The sequence below is a fragment of the Akanthomyces muscarius genome (assembly GCF_028009165.1).
Source record: "Akanthomyces muscarius strain Ve6 chromosome Unknown contig_15, whole genome shotgun sequence".
In the NCBI taxonomy this organism is placed as follows: Eukaryota; Fungi; Ascomycota; class Sordariomycetes; order Hypocreales; family Cordycipitaceae; genus Akanthomyces; species Akanthomyces muscarius.
The window spans coordinates 582,661-606,261 of NW_026611615.1; the positions used below are offsets into that span (position 1 = coordinate 582,661).

General features: G+C 51.6%; 10 protein-coding genes across 10 annotated transcripts; 4 read left to right on the top strand and 6 right to left on the bottom strand.

Moving 5' to 3' along the window:
• Positions 1-28: 28 nt before the first annotated feature.
• On the bottom strand, positions 29-1,889 carry LMH87_007925 (uncharacterized protein; the record flags this gene model as incomplete). The annotated part of the gene is made up of 2 exons (XM_056201113.1): positions 29-1,576; positions 1,629-1,889. The coding sequence occupies 2 exons, from the start codon at positions 1,887-1,889 to the stop codon at positions 29-31; spliced, it is 1,809 nt and encodes a 602-aa protein (XP_056057795.1).
• A 739-nt stretch (positions 1,890-2,628) lies between these two features.
• Positions 2,629-4,230, top strand: LMH87_007926 (uncharacterized protein; the record flags this gene model as incomplete). Its single annotated transcript, XM_056201126.1, has 1 exon — positions 2,629-4,230. The coding sequence occupies one exon, from the start codon at positions 2,629-2,631 to the stop codon at positions 4,228-4,230; it is 1,602 nt and encodes a 533-aa protein (XP_056057796.1).
• A 1,482-nt stretch (positions 4,231-5,712) lies between these two features.
• On the top strand, positions 5,713-7,005 carry LMH87_007927 (uncharacterized protein; the record flags this gene model as incomplete). The annotated part of the gene is made up of 1 exon (XM_056201137.1): positions 5,713-7,005. The coding sequence occupies one exon, from the start codon at positions 5,713-5,715 to the stop codon at positions 7,003-7,005; it is 1,293 nt and encodes a 430-aa protein (XP_056057797.1).
• A 14-nt stretch (positions 7,006-7,019) lies between these two features.
• On the bottom strand, positions 7,020-9,425 carry LMH87_007928 (uncharacterized protein; the record flags this gene model as incomplete). The annotated part of the gene is made up of 5 exons (XM_056201148.1): positions 7,020-7,721; positions 7,772-8,275; positions 8,437-9,076; positions 9,135-9,263; positions 9,316-9,425. The coding sequence occupies 5 exons, from the start codon at positions 9,423-9,425 to the stop codon at positions 7,020-7,022; spliced, it is 2,085 nt and encodes a 694-aa protein (XP_056057798.1).
• Positions 9,426-12,594: 3,169 nt separating this feature from the next.
• Positions 12,595-13,927, top strand: LMH87_007929 (uncharacterized protein; the record flags this gene model as incomplete). Its single annotated transcript, XM_056201160.1, has 2 exons — positions 12,595-13,811; positions 13,864-13,927. 2 exons carry the CDS (start codon positions 12,595-12,597, stop codon positions 13,925-13,927), a joined length of 1,281 nt encoding a protein of 426 aa, XP_056057799.1.
• A 186-nt stretch (positions 13,928-14,113) lies between these two features.
• On the bottom strand, positions 14,114-14,863 carry LMH87_007930 (uncharacterized protein; the record flags this gene model as incomplete). Its single annotated transcript, XM_056201171.1, has 1 exon — positions 14,114-14,863. One exon carries the CDS (start codon positions 14,861-14,863, stop codon positions 14,114-14,116), a length of 750 nt encoding a protein of 249 aa, XP_056057800.1.
• Positions 14,864-15,727: 864 nt separating this feature from the next.
• Positions 15,728-16,639, bottom strand: LMH87_007931 (uncharacterized protein; the record flags this gene model as incomplete). Its single annotated transcript, XM_056201183.1, has 2 exons — positions 15,728-16,434; positions 16,633-16,639. 2 exons carry the CDS (start codon positions 16,637-16,639, stop codon positions 15,728-15,730), a joined length of 714 nt encoding a protein of 237 aa, XP_056057801.1.
• A 1,215-nt stretch (positions 16,640-17,854) lies between these two features.
• Positions 17,855-18,577, bottom strand: LMH87_007932 (uncharacterized protein; the record flags this gene model as incomplete). The annotated part of the gene is made up of 3 exons (XM_056201194.1): positions 17,855-18,002; positions 18,071-18,422; positions 18,481-18,577. The coding sequence occupies 3 exons, from the start codon at positions 18,575-18,577 to the stop codon at positions 17,855-17,857; spliced, it is 597 nt and encodes a 198-aa protein (XP_056057802.1).
• Positions 18,578-20,431: 1,854 nt separating this feature from the next.
• On the top strand, positions 20,432-21,791 carry LMH87_007933 (uncharacterized protein; the record flags this gene model as incomplete). The annotated part of the gene is made up of 5 exons (XM_056201206.1): positions 20,432-20,549; positions 20,601-20,893; positions 20,949-21,057; positions 21,126-21,524; positions 21,571-21,791. 5 exons carry the CDS (start codon positions 20,432-20,434, stop codon positions 21,789-21,791), a joined length of 1,140 nt encoding a protein of 379 aa, XP_056057803.1.
• A 461-nt stretch (positions 21,792-22,252) lies between these two features.
• LMH87_007934 (uncharacterized protein) lies at positions 22,253-23,180 on the bottom strand (the record flags this gene model as incomplete). The annotated part of the gene is made up of 2 exons (XM_056201217.1): positions 22,253-22,966; positions 23,028-23,180. 2 exons carry the CDS (start codon positions 23,178-23,180, stop codon positions 22,253-22,255), a joined length of 867 nt encoding a protein of 288 aa, XP_056057804.1.
• Positions 23,181-23,601: the final 421 nt, after the last annotated feature.

Here is a 23,601-nt window from a genome sequence, read left to right on the forward strand (position 1 = left end):
GCTCTGTTACAAAGCAAAAACATGCTTATTATTCAGGAATTGGACTTGTCCTGGTGCCATGAGAACCCTCTTTCGTTGGCAGACGCTCCAGTATACCAAAAAGCCTCCTCGCCCAGCGCTCAACGCCCATATCCTGCACCTGCCGAAACAGCGCCTCATGGCTCGCCATCTTGTCCGTTTCGGTCGCCGTGAGCGCCGTGTAAATCTGCCGCGCGACGGCCGACACGTCCCAGGGGTTGATGACAACGGCGTTGCTCAGCGCACCGGCGGTGCCGCTAAACTCGGAGAGAATGAGGGTGCCGCGGCGGTCGCGCTGGCAGATGCTGTACTCGAGGGCGGTGGTGCTGATGCCCTCGCGGACGCTTGTGATGAGGGCCACGTCACTGCGGCGCAGCAGCGCAAAGTAGGCGTCCTGCTGCGGCGGCAGCGGCGAGAGCTGCACGGGCGTGTGGCCCAGCGAGCCGTAGCGCGAGTTGATGGTCGCGACGAGGAGGTTGACGCGCGACGCGAACTCGGCCTCCTCGGTGCCGCCGGCCTCAAGCATGGCCGGGCTCGTGAGCTGCACGAGGACGGCGCGCTCCTGCCACTCCGGGTGGTCGTGCAGGAAGCGCTCATAAGCCTGGAGCTTCTTGTCGAGCCCGGACAGGCTGTTCATGGGGTCGTGGCCGAGGATGATCTTCTTGCCGGCAAAGGCGCGCACAACGTCCTCGCAGACCTTATCGACGGCCGGGTTGAAGGCGAGCTGGGAAATGTGCTGGATGTTGATGCCGGTGGGTATGTGCGCCAGCTGGATGCAGCGGCCGCTGTGGATGAGCTGGTTCGTCCGGACCTCTGTCTGGAGGATTCGGGCACAAGAATTGGCAAAGTGCTCGGCGTAGAGATGGGCCTGGAAGACGATCACGTCCGCGCCGAGCACACCTTCGAGAAGCTCTTGCCGGCGATGGAGACATCGCACAAACTCGCTCGTGGGAAATGGCGTCTGAAGTATAAAGGCAATGCGGGCATGGGGTAGCCGTTGACGAATCATCTGGGGCACGAGCATCAAGTAGTAGTCGTGTACTAGGATAATGTCGCCCGGCTTGTAGTTTGTGCAGATCTTGTCGGCAAAGGCTGCGTTGACCCGGTGGTAGTCATTCCATCGGAGCCTCTCATCACCGCCACCTGTTGGCTCTCGTTGCTTGTAGTGGAAGAGCGGGTATAGATCGTGCTCAGCATATTCTCGCCATCTCGATTGGTTTTTCAGCTCAATTCCGCTGTCTTTGCGTTCTGAGTCTGCACAGAGCCAGACTGGCAATATTCTCTCGCGGCTCTCATACAAATCCGTCTCCAGCCGATCCTGCTCTTTGGTACTGATGAACAAAGTTTTGTCGATATTTGAGTCATTATTTTCCTGAACATGCCAAGTCGGATCAATGGTAGTAGACGATGGTGCAACCGAGGACTTCGTAGACTTGTCTTCGGACTGGCTTATTTCCCCGGTCCAGGCCACCACAGTATGTCGCAAAGGGGCCTGCTCGAGCGACAAGTGCGACAGACAGTCGACATGCCCAGAACGCCAGAAACGATGGCCAGTTTCCTAGCACAGTTAGTACACAACGGTAACAATCGGCTATGCTGAAGCTGCTTACCCATTGCAGTTTTCCCTTTTCATACAAAATATGCGGGACAGTAAATGTGGCGGAGATGACATTGCCATGAAGTGCTGGTTTCAAACCGAAATAATCTTGACCTGCCGCCTCAGGGTCGACCTTTCCATGAAGACTCTTATGTTCATGCCCAAAGGCAGGCGTGACGGGTACATTTCGCGCGTCACTCCTCCAGCGTGCGAGCTGCTCAGAGTCGCGCCTTTGGGGCAAGTTGGGTTTGATGGTAACGGTCCTTGCCGACATGGCAAACTAAAGACTGTGATGAAAGTTTTGTAGCAATAAAGATGTTGGGACTATGCCGGATGGGCGCTAGAGCTGTACGTCGAGGGGATCTGAATCAAACCTAACCCAGGTGTAATTAAATAGTATTTTTTTCGGCGCTGTAATTATGCCATCAAGATGAGGTCATTGAAGCTTTGTGTTAGTGGCTCCGCCACCGTTTGTGTAACGGCGATCGGCGGTTGAGGGAAAACAGGGGTGCACAATGGGACAATTCATAAAATTACCTGGAATTCGGTTTCCATCCAAGGAATTCAGACGAACATCAAGGTTTATCCCCCCCGCTGATCTTACATAAAACCACAATAGCAATAGGCTTTTGCTCTCGGTGTACAAACCTGGGGGTCTCGACTTACGCCACAGGCAGAGCTTGCGACCAATGCTGGTGAGAGGATGAAGCAGCAGAGCAGAAAGCTCTCTGCGAATGGTCGTTTCCCCAAAAAATAGGAATTGCGATGGAAAAGAGGCTGAGAACACTCCTGCATGAGATGCATGCAAGGTGCGCTGTCGCTGACGGCCTCCAGCCAACGACGCGCGTTTGTAAGCGCCGGAAGTGAGGGGCTGGCTGGGCAGCTGAACTCGAGGCGTTTCTCCTCGTTTTTCCATCGATGGCTTGAACCGTCTGGCGAGCTGCGCTGGATGATTGCTTCTTTTATCCTCATGAAAGAGCGGCGATAGCGTTAGCTTGCGCCAGCGACTCATCATGTCGCTGTCGGAATGCGCAGCGGTCGAGTTGTCGCCGGCGGACTCGTATCCCAGCCCGCCCACGTCGCCGCAGTCAGCAAAGCGGACTGCCGCAGTAGCCCCGGGAAAAAACATAACGAAAGCAACGCTCGACGCTGCCGTCGATTCTGTTGCATCAGCAACAGCACCAGCGTCGCAAAAGGAGTATGCCCGCCCAGTCACTCCGGCCGAATCCACGGCGTCGGGCGATGAAGACCCCCAAGCCGCGGAAGAAGCTCTGAAGCTGAGGACTTGGAAGATAGCGCTATCTCTTGCCGACATGAGATGTGGCGCCACTCGAAAGGACAATAAGTCCTGTGAGAACAAGATATCAGCAAAGAAGGCAGACCGAATGAACGATGTCGTCAAGCTGCTCTGGGTCCCGAGCAACACGTCGATGGAAGTCGAGACACATCTCGATAGTCTTGCCAAGCTGGCTCACTGCTATTACCATGACCATCCACCAGCGCGAGAAGCTCGAATTAGTAAGTGGCTGGTTGTGCTGCCGGGTCAGCCTCGCCCGCCATCACTCCAAAAGCGTCTGCGAAACATTTTGGGGTCCGCGCCGACCAAGTGTACATCTTTGAAAAAGGATGGCAAGAATTGCGGCAACGCGGTAGGACGGGAAAAGCGATTTTATTGCGACAAGACGATCACGAAGATGATACGCATGGCAATGGCGCCTCAGGACGAAGATGACCCCCTAATGCTCCTTACCAAGGTTATGCAGCACTATATGTTGTGTCATGTGCATCGCGCGCCGCCTTACAAGCAACAAGACGAGTGGACGAGGCGCATAAGCAAGTTCCGTGCGGCCTGTCAGAACGAGATGAACGCGAGGAATAAAGAGAGCAAATCATCGAAACGGCCGACAGAGAAGGAAGAAATCACGAGAAATAATACCAACTCAAGCAAACTCGCATCGCCTCCGCCGACGCCAAGAATTCAAAGGGTGGACGACGACCCAGGCACCTACTGGGATACTGGGTACGAGACAAGCCGATTTGACGTTCTTGGAAAATGCGACATGGTCGACGAGAGCAAATCCACTTTTGACGAAATTCGCGACATTACCCGAGAGCTGCTGAATACTGATACCGAAAGGTCCGAGAACGAAGTCAACGACGGCTTCGTCTACCTTTACCAAGTCCCCGGCAACGAGCACCTCGTCAAGATTGGCTTCACCACCGGCAGCGTCGCCGCGCGACTCGAAAAGTGGAAAAAGGACTGCCATCGCGAGCCGGCCGCCGTATATCCCACGGCCATGACGTGCACGGCCGCGGTGCCGCATGCCCACCGCGTCGAGCGGCTTGTGCACGCGGAGCTCATGGAGCACCGCGTGCGGCTGTACTGCGAGCGCTGCGGCAAGCAACACGTGGAGTGGTTCGAGGTGCCGGCGGAGGATGCGGTCAGGGTGATTGAGAAGTGGTGCGGCTGGATGCGCACAAGACCGTACGTGAAGAGGGAGACAAGGGAGGGGGTGAAGTGGTACTTGAAGGAGGCGGAGGCGAAGCGCCTATCTGACGTGGCAAAGTTTTTGAAAGAGTTGCAGAGCGATATTGAAGAGAGAAAAGATTTATAGCACAATTGTTCAAACAAGAATAGAAGCGAATGTTATTTTTTTGTCGAGAAAAAAATGCCTTTGCGCGTTCACGGCGTTGAACGTTATGACGGGCTGCTACCCAGTCCATTTTCTTTTTGACGGCCGCGGATTTGTTCCTCAGTAGCTGTGTGCCATCCTACTGTGATTGTAACAAACCGCGCCCACGCCAAAATCTTTGTCTTTTTAAGACTGATCACCCCCTACCCCCCGGTCTGGCAACTTCGCGTCCGATTTCGGGGGGCCATGGAGATTGCCCAAAGTGAAGGTGCTTCGAATGTCTTTGCCGGCGCGTTCGAATGCCCAACTCGACGCGGCTGTAGGAAGCTTTCCCCTTTCTCCTCGAATGTGCACAAGTTTGACCTGAAAGGCTCCTGCCCAAGGCTAAATTCGTTCACTGAGGTATCTCTTTTTAAAGATTCAGTATGGTGTTTTGTTGTAGACACTTGGTGAGCGTTGTTTGTAAGTGCAGCCAGCTTCTGGCCCTCCGCGTCGGCAATCGATGCAGCAGCCGAGGACCCGCCACTATGCATACCGGCGATGGGAGGCTTGGTAGCTTGCCATTCAGCATCATCGAAGTTTCAGCCGCTGCAGTTGCAAGCATACTACAGCTAAACACAAGTAGTGAACGATCTTGGGGTGTATTCACTGGTGCTGACAAAATCTCGCCCGACCCGTCTTCGCTGGAGATATTGCATCTATAATCTTCGTCAAGTGACAAGTTGTAAATGAGAATTACACAATTGTTGGAAGTTGGCGCATCTACGGATTATTGTTAGTGATATTTGAACAGGCGGCCGTGTGGGTTCCGGAATATCCGTTACGTTAGGGGATAGGATGATTAATTGTAAAGAGCCGAGACGGAGTGAACCACACTGTATCATGCGTGCAGGCCAGTCACATGTTTGAATTGAGGCGAATTAATAAATTGGACTAAGTTAAATAGGTGCATGAATGCATAAACATACATTCAGAGATGTGTACACCGAACATAGCCTTAATGATAGGAGGTGTGGACACAGCTGGTCAACTGGTGTCGCCAAAACGATTTGCGCCTCGCATCGTTGACGAGGACAGTCTTTCACGAATATTGAATAAAATGGGTGGGAATACTCCATCAACCGATTTCCTGCTCCATTGTTAGCAATGTTTGTGTGTTTCATAACCACAGCTTTGGCCGAGGTGTACACCCTTGGCCGGCTCTACATAATTCGAGCCTGTGTGCCCAGCTCACCGGCAAGTTCAACTTTTGCCGGCCATGCTAGTACCGGACCACATCCTCGTGACCAGACCCGGACTCGCGATGTATGAGTACCAAAGTTTTACAACTATATAAAAGACCCGGTAGTATGGCTTCAATTCCAATAGCAAGCACGATCCACGTCCACTTCTGTATCATTTGCCACGCTACTTTATACAACGAATCCTTTCCTCTCCCCCTCGCTCTAAGAACTCCTGCACCTGATGGCAAAGTCGTGGAAGACAGATAAGCATAAGCGACTGTGCGAGCTTCTGGACTCCAAACTCCGGTCTCGGATCCCGGAGAGCGAACACCGGGCTGTTCCAGACGGAGGCTTCGTCGCCTGGGCGCAGGTCCTCGGTGCCCACCTCACCGTCTGCAATTCCTGGGGCTATGTCTCGGCCTTTGGCGTCTTCCAGACCTACTACGGCGAGCTTCTCTCCCGACCGGCATCTGACATTTCCTGGATCGGCAGCATCCAGGTCTTTATGCTCTTCTTTGTCGGCACATTTTCCGGCCGCGCCGCGGATGCAGGCTTCTTCAAACTGACGTGGAGTATCGGAGCCGTCTTGACGGTGCTCGGCATCTTTGCGTCTTCCTTTGCCGCGCAGTTCTGGCAGCTGTTCCTCAGCCAGGGCATCTGCATGGGTTTGGGTTGTGGGCTTATGTTCTGCCCTGTGGTTTCTCTGCTGCCGACGTATTTCAGCCGCCATCGATGCGTGGTGATTGGGGTAGCCGGTGCGGGCTCTGCTGTCGGCGGGCTCTTATTCCCGGCCATAGTCAGCCGCCTTTTGCCAAAGATTGGGTTTCCATGGACGATGCGAGTTCTTGGCTTCATGACTCTGGCTATGCTGTTGCCATCGGGGCTGCTCATGAAGCAAAGAATTCCGCCGCGCAAGTCCGGCCCGATTGTGGATTTGGCGGCTTTTAGAGACCTGTCGTACACGCTTTACAGTGTGGGCATGTTTCTTACCTTCTGGGGATTATATGTTGCCTTTTTCTATATTAGCAACTTTGCAAAAGAAGTGATCGGTTTTAGTCAAGAGAATGCCGTCGACTTGTTGTTGATCATGAATGGTGCTGGAGTCTTCACGCGCATCGGCCCCAATTTCCTGGCCGATCGGTACACGGGACCGATGAATCTCACGATACCGTCAGCGCTGCTATCCGGCATAATGATGCTGATATGGAATTGCGTGTCAGATAGAAAAGGATTGTACGTTTTTGTGGTCTTTTATGGAATTTTCGCAGCGTCGTTCCAGGCGCTGTGGCCGGCGACGCTAGCCTCCATCTGCCTGGACATGAAGACGCTGGGAACCCGTCTTGGGATGGTCATGACGATCATAAGCTTTGCGTCGCTGACAGGACCACCGATTGCCGGCGTACTGCTAGAAAAGGGGAATGGAAGCTACCTCTACGTTCAATTGTTCGCGGGGCTCACCATGATGCTGGGCACTGCGGCAGTCTTGGGAGCTCGTGTTCGCAAGTATGGACTCGCGCTACAAGTCCGCGCTTAGACAAACCATCAATTTTATTCGATATATAAAGGTTTATCAAGCCACCAAAATGATAACATTGGGTCGTCGAGAAACGTTGAGCCATCATGTGTGAGACTTGTGTCAGCTTGGGCAAGGAAGTCCTGCATACTAGCCTGGTTGAAACCCGACTGCGTCGCAATCGCGCCCGCATCTAAGAACGTGGAGGCAATGTTTCCGAAAACATCAAATCCATCATTGCAAACTTCATGTGAAGGTCGCAAAGAATCAGAGGCAGGTCTCGACAGAGACACAGACACGTCGTCATCTTGCTGGAGGGCTAGTTCAGCGGCCGGTCTCGACGACTTAATGCTGGCTTCCTCGAAACACTTGATGACAAAGTTGAGGTGGTCTAAGAAATCCCGAGCAGACAGATTGCCAGAATCTGCGAGCTTTTGCAGCACTTCGTTCACAGTGTCAATGGCAGTAATACCCACAATTGTCTCTTTCTGGATGTAGGCAGAGACGAGGAGAGCCAACGCCGCAGTAAAGAGAAAGCCAGGAAAATCGTAGCTAAACATGCCGATCGATCCACTGGTCCAAGCTTCTACGCATAGGGCGAAAGAATGTTTAGCAGTATGAACGCAGACCTCCCGAATTTTCGATATAGCTGGTGATGTATGGAATGCATCAGAGCCCGTTTCTGCTTTGCTCGACAGCATATGAAGCAACGCCGGGCTGATAGCAAGCATGATGCACTGTGATAATTGTTAGCGCTGAAGACCTTCACTAGCTTAGAGCAGCTCACGTAGTTTAATTGTAGATGCATCACAGTAATAGTTTTCGGGCTAGGTCCGAATGAAAGGAGTCTCAGGTGCCCGGGCAGCGCTTCTACCCACTGCTGGGAAAGGGCCAAAAGCTTTTGTTCTCGTTGCATAAAGTTTTCGTCTTTTTTCTTCGGCCCATACAAGTCTTGCGAGATAGTACCGGCCAATCGCGCCAGTCCAATGCCAGCAATTTGCAGCGCCGGGTCCAAGAACTGCTCTCTTTGCATGTCACCGGCGGGAGTCTTGGGCAAGCTGACGTGAATATCGTCGTCGCTGACCTGTACTGGCAGACCAGAACGGAGACCCCAGAAGCGGTCCATAATGTAGATTGACCACCATAAGCGCACACGGTGCTCTCGATTCACCGCGCTCAAGCTGCCGTTGGATGTATTGTAGTTCAAGCGGAAGCTTAGTGCGAGTCGCAAGGCGTTTCCTACTAGGGAATATGCGGAGTGAAACCGGTTCAGGTATTGGTAAAATAAAGCCTGTCAACAATTAATGAATGACTCGACTTCAAACCAAGTAAACACCAAGTGACTTAACAGAGCAGGAGCAATGCCAAAGGTCCAAGTTCAAGGCGAAAGCAAGAGCAACATCGAAAGTACATAAAGACAATAAGGAGATCAAGGAAATTTAGGAAACATACCACGGATAGCATTGCCTCTAAATGCATTATGCTCGGTCGCTCAGGCGGGATGTGCATCAAGCTCAAAGCCTGAGCAAAATACGCCGAACCCGGTATGGCCGAGTCTCCAGAATAGGGAGACGTGGAATATAATCTCCCAAGCGCAAAGAGCGCAAAATATTTGCTTTTTATACCAACGTTGCTAAAACTCCTCTTTTTGTACACGTCATTTAGCAGGTGCAATGTATCTTTCCGTAGCGCAAGATGAAATGCTGGGTTCACATGTGTGAGTGCCGTCTGTACCAAAAGTCTAGCTTGCGCCAGGCTCGGCCATGGTGTGTCTTCCTTGAGAAGAATCGCAAGATCTGCCTCGTCGACATAGTTCCACCGAAGAGAGTGCGTCGAGGTTTCCGAGCCGCCAACGCACTGGCACACTCGCGCAGCGAATACTGTAGCGGCTGTCTCGCCAATATGTATAGGTAAGACCGAGTCTGCTTTGGTAGAGGAGGGGAATTTCTCCGAAAAAATATTAGACTGTAAGCTTGCGACAGGTTCACTCGATTGAGTTTGTGGAGCAGCACGCGCTGGAGTGTGCTGGTTTTGTGCTGGAACGCGGTCGTTGTGAAGCTCTTGGCTGTCGCGATGTAGTTGCTCTAGGTAACTTTGGAAGTATCATTAGATTATTTCGCTGTAGATAAATAGAACATGCAACGTCTTACCTCTCGCTTACCCGGACCATGCGATCTCGGGAAACATATTGGCACTGTTCGCCGTACCCTGCCGATAGGCACTTCGCACACGGCGTCCCTCCGGAACACCGACTCTTTTGTGCATGACATCTAGAGCACCTAAGCCACAATATTAGAGCTTTTCTTGTATTGACGGACAAATTTTACTAACGCGATCGACTTCTTGACTGGTGCGACGGAAGAACGGCCTCGCCGTGACGCCGCCGGTGCCGTGCGTGACTGGGCTGTTTGGCTACGCTGATTTGCTCTGGTGCGAGGCATAGTCACATCCTTCTCTGCCCGCGAGCAAAAAGCGGAAATGATATCGGGTCGGTTTAATGTTGATTTGCCGAGAATACGTTGGTCTTATGCAGTACGGAAGAGCAGGTTCGGAGATAGCAGGGCGTTCGGCGAAAATAAATCTTGCCGGTCGCACTCCACTTCCTAGCCAACAAACTTTCGAGATGCCGCAGACCGGAGTGATTTATAAAACACCGCGTGCACCTCTCTTGCGTAAATCTCTATTTCATGCCTCCTTCTCCATTTTTTTTCTTTTTGCAAAGAGCCCAGCGAGGGAAATTCCGCATGGCTACCGAGCTCACCTACTCTTATTTTCGCGTGCCGAAAACTAGCGACCTGAAAGCATCCGCCCATCAGTATCGAGATTTGCGACTGCGCGGGCTTCAGATTTCGCCTTCGTCCTTTGCATCGACATACACAACCGAGGCCGCTTTTACGACTTCAGAATGGGAAAGCAGCCTATCAGCTGGTGATAGACAGACTTTTATCTGCGCTGCAACTTCACCGAAGGATCCAGAAGTCAGCGAGTGGGTTGGCCAAGTCACTCTCCGGGGGCCAATGTCGAGCGTGGACTTTTCACTTCCTGTAGAGGCTGGGCAGCTTTCGATCGATTCCGCTGCAGAGGATAAGTGGCAGCTCCTTGGGCTGTTTCTGCTCCCAGAGCACCGGGGTGGCGGTCGCGGCAAGCAGCTGTGTCAAGCCGCGCTCGACTACCTCACGTCGTATTTAGCACCTCCATTCAAAGTCCACGCACGGTTAATGATCAAGCCGGATAATCAGGCAGTGGTGAAGTTGTATGAGAGCCTTGGGTTTAAGCAGACCGGGAGATGTACTCTGACAGAGGCAATCCGCGCCAGTGGTGACGGGCATCTGTTGCCAGAGGACACGCGCTCAGAAAAATACTCGTCACGTTCGGGACTTATTATGAACTTAAAAATCGAATCATCGTAACTTTAAATCGTTTATAGACTATGATTTCGAAAGAATTGAACGTCTACACAACGGACACTATGTCTGTACTCTGCTGTTCTTATCTGTGGTGTTCATCAAAAGTACCGGGTATGGAGATAAAGCTGTTTCATACCGACGAGAAACACTAAAGATGCTAATGATGTGCAAGATTATACAACTTTGACTGATATGCACAGCTGGCCTAACCGATCCAGGCATTTATATTTAGATTCGTCGGACACCACTTGCCCCTATGAAACATCAGATTCTTTATGCACATGACAATGAAGATGCCTTTTGCAGGTTCTTGTTTAGCAGACAATCTTGCAAAGATCCTGCAAACACGAAAAAGCGCAAGAACGTCATTCTTGCTGTCACGTCTAGCCTGGTAGCTGCTCTGCCCAGAATTCCCAACGAGGCTGGCTGGCGTGCTTCCCACTCTGCTGCAGGATTCGCAGAAGTATCGCACTAATTGCATCAGCTGACGGAGAACATCCACGCCACCAACAACACTTCGAGCGCGATAACAAACTGGCACCAGATATAATAAAGAGGCTGTCTCTTGAGCTTTGCAGTCCAAAGTCACAATCCTCTCATCTTTAAACGCTCGGCTAGTGGGCTTTTTGTTATGGAGCGAACGCTCACCTCGTTCTCGCCCTCCTCCTCAGCAACGACTAGCATTGATCTAATCTCATCTATCGCAACCACAACTCAAGCTCATTCTGGGCCACAGGAAGGAGATGGCTTTGGGGGACTAGGCAATCTTACGATAGGCCTTTCTGTTGGTTTTGGTCTCGTGGCGTTGATATTTTGCTGTCTGCCATGTCTATCAAGAGGTTCTTGGAAGTGGCCACCACAGAATAGATACAATACTCCACGATCCAACAATCAGCCAACGCGCCAAGATGAAAGTTCTGGCATAGATGCTACAGAAGAGGCTCGCTAATACCAGAATGTTCTCACTTTCCACAGCGCTGATAGCGGTGCGAATGCCTACTATAGCACGAGGGTAGGGGGGCGATAGTGAGGAGAGAGACAGCCATAGAGATTGCCGGCATTCGCTTATGAGCCAAGAAAAGGGGCATCTAAGGGCCAGATAACTAACAGGGCAAAGTCCAAGGTCGCGGGTACCGGTGAGAATAGATTGCAGCACGAGGACAGTTGAGAAGACATTTGTTTCGGTGGAAATGGAAGGATTGTTTTTGTGGTTATTTTTGGGAAGTAGCCCGTGATGCCATGCCCAAAGGCTATCGGCAGGCAGGGAAGAAACAAAGCCTAGCACTGCAATGGACACATTGGACATTTGAGTGTTGAATCGATCCAAATAAAAGAAATGATGTCGCTGTTTGTATGTCCAAGTAGAATTTAGGTTGAGGGGTGGTCCGTTTCCGACTTCCACGGATCCCGAGTTGAAGTGACTGCGCTCATACTAGACAAGAAAGACAGAGAGGTCAGTCTCAAAATGCGATTGAAGTGCTAATTACGGGAATTTTCAGAGCTGCTATGCTACCGAATCTGCGACTAGGTAGTGACTGGCCACTTTAAACGAGTCAGTCGCATTTTCTCTCGGGCTCAGGTTAGCGCTGACAACGGCACTTCGTCTAACGTCTTCGTCGGAGGCGGCAACTTGTATGAGCCTTTCGTCAGAAAGCAAAGTTTGTTAAGCAAAGTTTTGTTGAAGGAACAAAGTCGGTGACTGGTATGCTTTTTCATGCCGTTAATGTATAGATCTACTTGTAAGTATTGGCAAGACGGCTCAAGGGGAGTTTTGGCTCTGAAGCTGTTTGCTGACTTCTACTATGCTGCTTTAGCGCTCAGTTCGCATTTTCTGGCAGGCAACAAAATCTATGGAAATAACGCATTGTTTGATCGGTACTTTCGGGTACAAATGGGTAAATTCACTGAGGCAATTAATGTTACATTTGGGCGAGTGAGATCTTATCATCTTACTTGATCGCCGAAATAAACTTGCTGGTGTTGTTAGCAACCGAGCTGCTGTAAGTCGAGCCTCTCGGTCCCGAAACCAAAGTGGACCATTGATGGCGGTGCCGAACCTCACTAGCATGTAAATGACAGGTGTAACTATGTATAAAGGCCCGGCACTTCCATCATGAAGCTAAGGTTTTCCTGGGCATAACTAAGACATCCTCTTCTCACCAATCACCACCATAAAACAATACCCATCGCATAATAACTCGAAATGAGCTCAGCGCACCCCAAGATTGCCATTGTCGGCGGCGGCCCCGGAGGCCTTACTCTTGCGCTGGTGCTTCATCAACACGGCGTTCCAGCCACTGTCTACGAGCTGCGCCAACGTCCTACCGAGGAGGAGCTCGATCTACCTTCTGGAAGCCTTGACCTTCATGAAGAATCCGGTCTCAAGGCTATTCAGGCGTGTGGCCTCTTGGACACATTTTTCGCTTACACGAGCGACTGCTCCGAGGCCTGGAAGATTATTAACGCCGCAGGCGTTGCCCTCTACACCGACGAGGGCAGCAGCAACCGCCCTGAGATAGCGAGACACCAGCTTATGCGCCTGCTTCTGTCAAAATTACCAGACGATAAGATCAAATGGGGCAGCAAGATTAGCTCCGCGGAGCGCGTCGGCGACGGAAAGACGAAACTTGATTTTGGCGACCACGCTGAAGTCTTTGACGTGGTGGTTGGCGCAGATGGCAGCTGGTCGCGGATCCGACCGCTCGTGTCTGACGCCAAACCAGAGTACACGGGGTTGCAGAATCTTACTCTTACGATCACCAACTTGCCAGAGCGCTATCCAGAATTGGCACATTTCTGTGGCGACGGAACTATGTGCGTTCTGGAGGACGGCGACGGCATCATTATGGGCCAGCGCGGGGTAAGACAGTCGGAGCGCCTGTACATCACCATGGCCTCTGCCCACGAAGACTTTGCGGAGCGCGAAAAAGTCCACGACATGGACGCCGACGCACTACATCAATATCTTGTGACGACATATTCTCTCTACAAGACGTTTGCCGACATGCCCAAAAAACTCATCAAGGCAGCCTGCGACGACAGCGCAGCCCCGGTAAACCGTGGCGCTACGACCAGATACGACCTACGCCCGTTTTACAAGCTCCCCATCGGCCACCACTGGAAGTACGTGCCTGGTATCACCATCATTGGAGATGCAGCCCATCTCATGACGCCCTATGCGGGCGAGGGTGTGAACCTGGCCATGCGCGACGCTCTCGATGTTGGCGCAGCTGTCGCGGAGGCATGGCAGATTAACCACACGGACATTGTCGCATTTCAGAAGGCGTTGGCCCTGTTACTCGAAGCAGTCGAGGCGCAAATGCAAACTCGAGCCGGGGAAAAAGCGGAGGAGACAGAGAGCAACAGACAGTTGCTATTTGGTGAAGATGCCGCGCAGAAATTCGCGACGTTGATGAAGGGGTACATTGGACCACCAGAGCCATAGATGAGAGAACCCTAACTCTTTCACAAGTGACGGAGAAAAAGCTACACGTTGGGTAGCGTTAAGAAAAAAGATAATGAAAATTGGTATATAGATCGCTAAATCTTCAACTCTCATGACCCAAAAAGCGCCCCTGAAGTCTATTTGAATGCGCCTCGCTAACACCCTTGACATATTCTATTCTTTCAAGTCTATAGCTAACTCATTTTTTCTCATCAACGACCAAGTTTCGGCGGGTGAGCGACCAATCAATAAATCAGAGCAGCAGCGACCGTCTAGCTTAGGGTTTTCTCGTGCGAAGAAATATGTTGGAAGGAAGCGGCAGATTGCTGACCGACGCATCGACATTGTATTCAATATCGCCGCCCTCCTGCTCAAAGCCCAGCTTCAAGTACACGCGGCGGCCCATCACGGACGCTTCCGTAACCGCTTCCAGATCGCCTCTCGCCTTGGCCTCTTCCAAGCCCCATTCGACAAGCTTCTTTCCGATGCCATGGCCCTGGAACCGGGGATCGACGGCGCAGATATCGAGCGCCATGATGGCGGGCGAGGACTCTGTGGCCTTGGACTTCGCCACCTCCCAACGCTGCTTGTGCATCGAGCTCATAATGGCCGTCCAGTACTTTTGCTGCACGGGGTCGCCGGGGTAGATTTCTTCGATGCCCATGTCGGCGCCTTCGTCCTCGGTCGGGAAGTCGCCGTGGCCGGGGACGCTCGAGCACTGTTCCCAGACGGCCATGCCGGCAACGACCCGGTCGCCCGACGCGGGGTCCACAACCGTGGCCAGGAGGAAGACGGTGTTGGGCTTCCCGGCAAGATTCGTGGTCGCTTTTGTGAAGCGGGCGCCGAGGCGGTCCGCATGCTTTTGCCGTCCGGCGGGGGTGTCCCAGCCCGGACACGTGCCGATGAAGATTGTATCCTGGGTCTGGACGCCGAACGCCTCGCACATGGGTCCAAAGGCCCGGGAGGCCTCGTCGGCTGTTTTCGCGACCTGTATTTGCAGGCCAAGGTCTGGTTTTTTCGTCGACATTTTTATTAGTTTTGAATGAAAGATGCTTGTTTGTGTTTTTTGTTGATGGTCTTGAACAGCCTCGGCGGGCTGCGAACGTTGATTAAATAGTCCGACTCCTGGTGGAGCAGCTAATGGGGCGACACGGTGAGTCGTATCTTGTCGACAAGAACTCGGAAACTCGGAACACCGCTGAATCAGCAAGGCCCTTTGGCTTTCATCTACAATAGTCCGGAAGGCTTGAGACCTGAGCTCGACGAAACCAAGATCATGACTCCCAGCCGGTGGATACACTCTGGCTTCGGCGAGCCACGTTGGTGTAAGCGCTGGGACAGTGCAGTCACGATTGATGTCGATCCATGGGTTTATCGAGGCTGAAAAGTCAACGCGACAGGCAACAGTGTCTGCCAAGCGTTGCCAAGTCATAAACCTTAATAATGTTCGTGATGCTCAGCCACAGGCATCCCGCGGAGCCCTAGCCCGTACGGCCCGAGTACCGGTGGGGGCAAATGTCTGCAGCAACTAACCGTAAACCTTGACGCTACGGATTTTGGCAACGAGTCGTCACAGTCAAGCCAATTGCGAAGGCCGGACACGCCAACACTGACGAAAACAAAGGAAGACGAAATCATTCAAGACTCGCCAGTGCGCAGGTGTTCTGTTTGTTACAATGGCTTCGCTTGTATTATTGCCCCTACACATCGATATTTTGTACCAGAAATCTTGAACTCGACAGAGCCGTCTGGGCCGACGAGCTGCAACTTATAGATCTCGCGCAGCTAATGGAGAAGTCCTATTTTCGAGAAAAAGAAGCATCAGAACAAGTGTAGGAAATGTGAGAAAAAATTCTTTGGTTGGCGGTCTATGTTCTCAAGTGCAATCCTTCTACCAATAATCTTCCTCATCCTCCTCAGCAATCGCGTTGTTCGAGAAGCCAACGATTCCAGATAATGGATGTCCTCCCGCGCCTGTTGGGACATCGCGACGGAGCATAGAGGTTCCGCTCACAGGGCGAAAGTGCCTCGCCGGGTTTGCAGGGCGGCTCCAGTGTGGGCGGCAGTAGTCGTTACAGCGGTGCTCGTAAAAGAATGAGCTGATGCCGGCAGGACCGAGATCCGTGACGCCAAATTGACGAGTACGCGAGAGGATGACTGGGTCAGAGAGCACAACCTCTCTTGAGTAGATGCCACCCTGAATGTCGCATAAATCGTAAAACCCGCCGCTAATGTGGTAGCTGAAATGGCTGAGAGCCTGCATAACCTCCGCCCAGCCATCGCCGTCGTTTGTCCAGCCACTGTTGCTATTGAACTTTTGGTAGTCTCTGATGAATGGCTCGACGAGAATCTTTTCGCCTTCACGATGACCCTCTACAAACTCCCAGACCGTTGATATGTTGAGCTTGATGACCTTGCCAACAACACCTAGCTCATTGAACTTGTCAATGAATTCCAGCGCTTTGTCCACGGCTTTTATGTCAAGAGTGAAAAAGTCATCGGAGAAGACGCTGCCCGATTTGAACCATTTGTGAACGGAAGGCTGGCCGGAACGCGGGCCAGACGTGTATGTACCCTTAGCCATCCAGCGAAATGCACCTTCAGCAAATGGGTCATTGTTGACACTGGCGCTAGATTATAAATTATAACGGCCACTCCCAGAAGCTGGCTCGTTTCGTCGGTCAGAGTGGTGGCCATGAACGTAGCTGGCACACCGTGAAATGCCTGCACGCCTGGACTATTGGTTTGCGGTGTAGGATGTGCGAGGGAGATCCAGATCGCAGTCGGCGCACGTACGCTCCATTTCCCAGGGGTTTGAGCTAGAAAAGATTTGCTATCGATGAAGAAGCAAAAACCGACTATTGACGAGTGGGCAAGGGAGTTTAGTATCTTGCATTTGGTTTTGACATTGATGCGAAGCCGGAGCGACGATGACCAAGGGACTTATTTGTTGCGCGTCGCCGAAAGGTGGGAGACGAGGGTGGGGTGGTCTGGCTGTACCAGTTGGATGCCATATTCGCTATCTATTAGGTGAGGTTTTACGCATTGACCTGCATCTTGTCGGCACGCATACGGCTGCTGTGCTGCTGCGGCTGAGTGAATTCACAGCCCCCACTAGTTATAGTTACTTGATCTGTCTTTGCTGCAGGAGCTCGACGCTTAATTACATCGGAAATGATCCCATTCACTGACACGACAAGTCAAGTCAAGGACTGCTCTAGCAAAGCACAGCGGCTATAGAACTATGCAAAGGGCCGTGACAAAGAACAGGACAAACTGGTCCCTCAAATGACTCCAAACTGCAGATTGGGGTTGCCACTGTTGCGGCTGCTGACAGCTCCATACCGACGTAAAGGCCAAACAGCTCTACGCCGATACTCTCAAATCTTTGAGCAGTCATGCCTACAAACCCAATAAAATGTTCTGCAAAGTTGGCGGCGGGTGAACACGCGACCGAAGGGTGATATACACGTCTGCCGACTCAATGTTCGCACGCGACTACACGGGCGCAGTCAACGAGCTACCCAGTAACTAAAGATAGCAAGCTAATCTTTAACCTACTGCTCAGTATGGATAACGAGATATACTAGTATATCTTGAGGTGCATCAAAAATTTGGGAGAACTGGTAAAAGGCGAGGGATGAACGGTTTGTGGTGTAGGTCAAGTACTGCAGCGGAAATGGGACGTCAATTTCACTGACTGCGATGACTACGGGGCGCCGCATACGATGCGCAAAGGTTTGTCAAACCGACTCAAAAATTGCATCCAATCGCTCTTCCTATTTAACTGCAATGATGCAAAGCCCTTTTGCGCCGAACGAATTGGTATCAAACCCGTGCGGCCCAGCCGCTGCAGCCTCGCCGAGGCGCTGACCACAGGAAATGCTATTACAGAAAATGTCGCTTAGGCTATGAGTACCAGGGCCTGACCATCCTCGCCCTTTTCCATTTCTCTGTCTCCTGCCACGCAAGCGCGCGGATAGTTACTCGTGAACAATCATGAAACATGGGAGCCCTGCTATTCTTCTTCCGGTGGTGCTGGGACAAATGCAGCCTTCTCGAGAGGGATCGTCCCGACGATGCCACCTGCAACGTGTTTCCCATCAACACTGGCTGTTGTTGACTGCGACACTTTGGCATAGTTTGCCAGCTGAACATCATTCGTACTGTTTCCCCATCCTTGATTAGCCCTCGAGACAGCCCTTTTTGAAGTGATATTTCCAAAAGGACTTACGGATTAATGACCATGACCTGGCCAGTCTGGCAATGAGGACCAGTCGCACAGTATAGAAACATGGGCTCTGTGGATGTCACCACCATGTTGAATGTGCCGACGTTCACCTGGCCCGCTTTGAACGGGATATGGCCACTGTGTATAGCATTTGGCTCTGATGCTTGCATGGGCTGGCACCCGTCCGTCTCGGTGCTCTGAGTCACGGTGTGATTTCCATTGCTGAATTGGAACTGCACAACATCGCCGACATTTGCGCGCACCAGATTTGGTACAAACAGATCTTGCGGGCCGCCTACTACCACAGGGATGAGCGCGTTGCCGGTCGTTTGGTTTGCTACCACGTTTCTGCGGACTGTTTTCATGACAGTTATTAACTTTGACATGCAGAGTGAATTGTTTGAAATACTTACTAACGAAACGGTGGCTACGGCTGTGCGCTCTCGCAGCGACTGGCGACAGTAGGCCTAGCGCCGCTACTGAGGCGTGTAAAAAATTGATCAACTTCATCAAACCAATAAATTGATGATGGTTTATCTTGCTGTGACGGATAAAGTAGTGAGTTCCTTTGCGGTTGAATGAGTCAATTTTTGGTATAGTTTTGGCTTAGCGGCCCAGTGCATTCGGAGGCCCATCAACTGTATATATATCGGACGAGCCGACAACAGCGGGCAGGCTCAAAACCCAGGAAGACTGACAAAGCAAGAGCAGGTCTCATGTGAAATCCCCTTTCGAAACTTGAATATTCCGAGCCAGACACTAAAACAACATTGCGTTGCGGCATTTAAAGTTTTGTGCTAGAGTATTCCGTTGATGAAACTGGTTTCGCCTTCACCCCATGTCTCACATCTTCAGGACATGGGGGCTTTTTCTCAAACTTCCGCTCCTCGCTCGGGCGGCGGGGATATCCTCCTTTATAGCCGCTGGGTGCAAGCCGGATCAGCCGTTTGAACATCAGCCGAGTCATGGATATCCCGTCGCATTGGTGGAAGCTTGGTGGAACCACAGAAGGCTGTCACAACTGTTTCGAGTTGGCTGCCAAGATCAGACTAGAGTGGAAGGATCATTCAAGCGACCACAGGCCCTGTGAGAGGGAAACGAACTAGATTGGCGCAGAGCGGAAGTGGATTCCGAAAAATGTGGCGCACTTGCGAAAAGCCGAATATAAAACCCGATGCGGCGTCACCGCCGTGCGTTTCACCCTGCCTAGTGAACAGGATCAACCTCGAGTGGTCGCAGTGATTTTCTACCTTGACAGCTCGTTTCATGGTTGACGTGATCCTTTTTTGCACTGCATCCTATACCCACCGTAATAATTCCGTTCAGTCTATATAGTCATGGGTTTTCTATACACACGCGGGCAGATCACATTATCTACACGGGCTATTGTATGCGCCATCTTCCAAGTTTCGGATCGAATACCCATTATCCATGCGTAGCAAAACGGAGCAGCATTAGGAAAGCATTCTCCCAAGTAGTCCCAAAGCAGAGCCACCAAAGATTTCTTTTTTTGCGAGTGACTCATGTCAGGTGGCTCTGTCGGCTGACAGTCGCGGCAACTATTATCACATATGCGAATGAGCCAACATGTTCCTCATTACGCTCAACTCCGGAGAATTTACCGTCCAACGCTCGAACTCCTTCAAGTCATGACAGCTGTATTTTAAATAAGTCATGTATAGTCGGCTTGGTTGATCACATCCAACGGCCAAGTAACAATGCCATGTGGCTAAGGCCTCATTGTGTGCAACACAGGGACCAGGCCCCACGCGGACCTATGTACGATTAATTGCCAAAACGCACCATCTATGCAGAGCGTGAAATCGCAATGGAAGACATGACTAGTAATGTAATCATGACCAGTCCAATTTGGCTGGGCTGCCACACACAATCGGCGTTCGACAAGAGCGGCGACCTTCGGCGGGCGGAGATGTGCGCAGAGCGACGTTTATTTCGCCGAAAGTATACCGAGGGTGAATGACAAGATAAAATGGACCCGGGAGCTGCGGCATATCGTCCACATTGGGAAAAAGTCGCCCGTTGGGCCGAGCTGCGAAACCCGCCGGAGCTGCCTACTACAACTGAGTTCCACCGAATCCATTCAATTGTAACAACAGACTATGAGGAGAGGTGGATTATCACCAGATTCCACCGGAATTATGTGGATGTGTATGACTCTCGGATATATATACACGTCTCATTTCTCAAATCCCAACATAGTTGATGCACGTCAAAATTCGCTGGTCTGTGGCTCTCTGATTGTCTGTTGTTGGTAGTAACATTCGTGATCCTGGAGATCTATTTTTTTTCTTTCAAAAGTTGGACTCTATTTGGCATAAAGCGCCTTTTTTACTTTTAATTACGATGCGCTGGACGACATCTTTGATAGCGGCTGCGCCGCTCTTTTCTTTGGGCGCCTGCCACGCCGTCATTCTTAATGCTCAAGGCATCAAAGGCTCACCAGCAAGCGTGGGATTTCAAGGTAAGCATCACCGCATAATTTAATAAATCTTATTGCTCAACCTCTCTCTAGTTGATCCTGCTGTGGCTCGCAACTGCATCACTATTAATCCCTGCCAGCAAGATACAACCATCATCCGTGACGCGGAGATTCAGGCAAATGTTGTGAATCAGTGCGGTCGCACCGAGTTGAAAGGAAACATTGATGTTGGCGAGAATACGGAGAACGCTCTATCGGCAGGCGCTGTGACTCAGGTCAAAGCCGGTGGTGAAGTTACTGTCACTATTCATCAGGTCAATGCCGATGGCGCAGGACCATTCTTCTGCGACATAGACCAGACAAGCAATAGTGGTGTCAACTTACAGGTGAGCGCTGACCCTTCAGGAATCTAGAGACATGGCAAAACTGACTTGAGTGCAGAACCTTACCGTGGTCGACAATGTTCCTGGAACCAATGGCCTGTCACAGGCCAAGGCACAGGCATTCGACGTCAGGGTGAAAATGCCCGACGACCTTAAATGCACTGGTGGTGAGTTTGCAAGTTCTGAAATTGGGACAAGAAGAAGTGACCCAAGAAAATCGCTAATTATGTAAAAGGCTCAACCGGAAATGTTTGCACAGTCCGCTGTCGCAACAACGCAGTAGCTGGACCCTTTGGAGGCTGCTTTCCCGTGCAGCAGGCTGACACGCGCGCGACCAAAAACAGCCCCAATAACATTAACACCGAACAAAACCTTAAGGCTGTTCTGGACCAGGTGCAGATTAACCAAGCCGACTTTGGCAAGGCCGTCCAGGCCAACAAGGAGGCTGGATCGAATGAAGCGAAGCAGAACCTTGCTGCTGTCGATGCGCTACTGGCCGAGACCGTCACAACCAAGCAGTTTCCTCAAGAAACACCCTCGGTTGTTCTCGGTGGCAATCAGCCCCAGGTAACCAATGGCGGTAACAGGAATGGTGGCGATGGCGGAAACAAGAACGGCGGCAACAAGAATGGCGGTGACGGTGGCAACGGCGGTCAAGATCGTCAAGATGGTCGAGGAAGTCAAGGAGGTCAAGATGGTCGAGGAGGTCAAGGAGATCAAGATGGTCAAGATGGCCGAGGAGGTCAAGGAGGTCAAGGCCAAGGAGGTCAAGGAGGCGATGGCGGCAAAACCAGAAATGGCAACGATGGCGCCGGTGGCAATGGTGGACGAGGTGGACGTGGCGGCGCCAAGAAACGCCGCCACCAGCACTGAGCAGACTCGGGCTTCATCAAGTCTCTAAGGGATAGGCGCGGTGAAGTCTCAGACAGCTTGCACAGAATGCCCTGATTGAAACCATCACTGATATTTGCCCACTTGAGGGCCAGAGCGAGATTGTTGGCACGAGGGTTTCGAAGGCATGCAGCAGTTAGGTATCGACCTAGTGAACTAGAAAGTAGACATCGCCGGGCGTTGTCAGCTGTCGTGCTCGGTGCTTTTAGTGGCTGTAGCAGTGGCTGGCTTAGCGCTCGTCGACCGTTTCTCAATCATTGTTTCCTGCTCCGAAGCTATGCAAAGAGTGCGTCTTAGAGGATCCAGGTGAAAGTCATTATCTTTTGCGATATATTGACGTAAGTCTTAACATGTATCTCAACGCTTGTTGCAATGTTTATAGGTGCCGTCCGTTGTTGCCGGCCACTCCCTAGTGGAACAGTTTCGTTTCATCCTATTTTATTCTTCATTACTCGATGTGGCACTTCTATCCTATAATGACTTTATCCTTTTTGTACTATTTGACATGCCGCTTACCGAAGAATCTTTAACTTCCACTTTGCCAAAGTATCCAGCGCGCCCAAATTCGTAGTATAGCCAGGAAAGGACAAACACCAAAGCCAGCACATTCGCGAACGCAAACACGCCCATTTCTGCCTCTGCCATTTCCTCGACTGTGTACCCCACGCCGAAAAAGTCATGCACCACTGCCTGTGGCAGACGCGCCATGCCGAAACCAATGGCGTACAACGTGACCAGGCCGAGCCGTTCGGCGGCGATGACAGAAGCACATATCGTGTGCAACACAGCCCACTTCCTATGCTGCACGAAATTCCTGGCGCGCGCAGTCACGGCGGTTTTATACATGGTAAGCCAGTAAAATGGTGCCAAGAGCCAGGTTGAGAATTCAAAGGTTGGCCACGGAATGGGCGACACGCCGTTGAAGTTGTGCATGTGGAAAAAGTTCTCGTGGCTGTAGGCATTTTTTGAAATGAAGAACCAGTAGCCTGTGATGCTCAGAAGGAGCGAGAGCGAGAGGAGCACATAACCAGCCGTCCGGTGCAAGACGGGCCATTTCTTGCGAAGGCTATCCACATGCTGTAGCGGCATGCCAATGCTCCAAATGATGGCGGGAATGGCGTGTAGACCGCGATATATCCACATCGGGGCAGTTCGTTGGCGATAGGAGAGGAAATGCTCGCCCGTCTGCGTCTCCGTGTCAGTAGAGTCCGTATTCGGCTGCGACACTGCTGAGGCTTGACTGTACCGGCACACGACTCGTCGTGAACAACTTTGGGGTGGTGCGAAAATTCAACACGCCATCATGTTCGAGAAAGGAAAGCATAGCAGCGGCTACCATGAGGACGCTCAATGGTACGATGACCTTTTGCGAAATCTGGACGGGAGTTTTGACTGCCATTTTGCTTGATGGGGAAGACATTTCCGTGGGGTGATCGGACAACACCAGAGGGCGAGCGATGAGCCGTATTTAAGATAATTTCGAGCTGAGCCAGTAATAAGGCTGTTGGCTTTTTAATGTTGAATCCTCATGTGTCCACCAGATTGGCTCCGGCTCCGCCCCAACGCGAGATATGCAACAAATCTCAATTCCGGGCACAAAAACGCGTCGCAACCCCGCGAAATGTTGGCGGGAGAGATCAAAGTTTTCGATATGCTCGATTTGCATGTGAAGATGACAGTATCACAGGAAGCAGTTGTAGGGAGTTTAAATCCAGAATGTGCCCTATACCAGCTAGCCTGCGAGGCGCGGCCCTGCCCCCACAACAGCGCTCGGCCGGTCGGGCTGTTGACGTTATCATGAGCTGATCCGGAAAACGGCA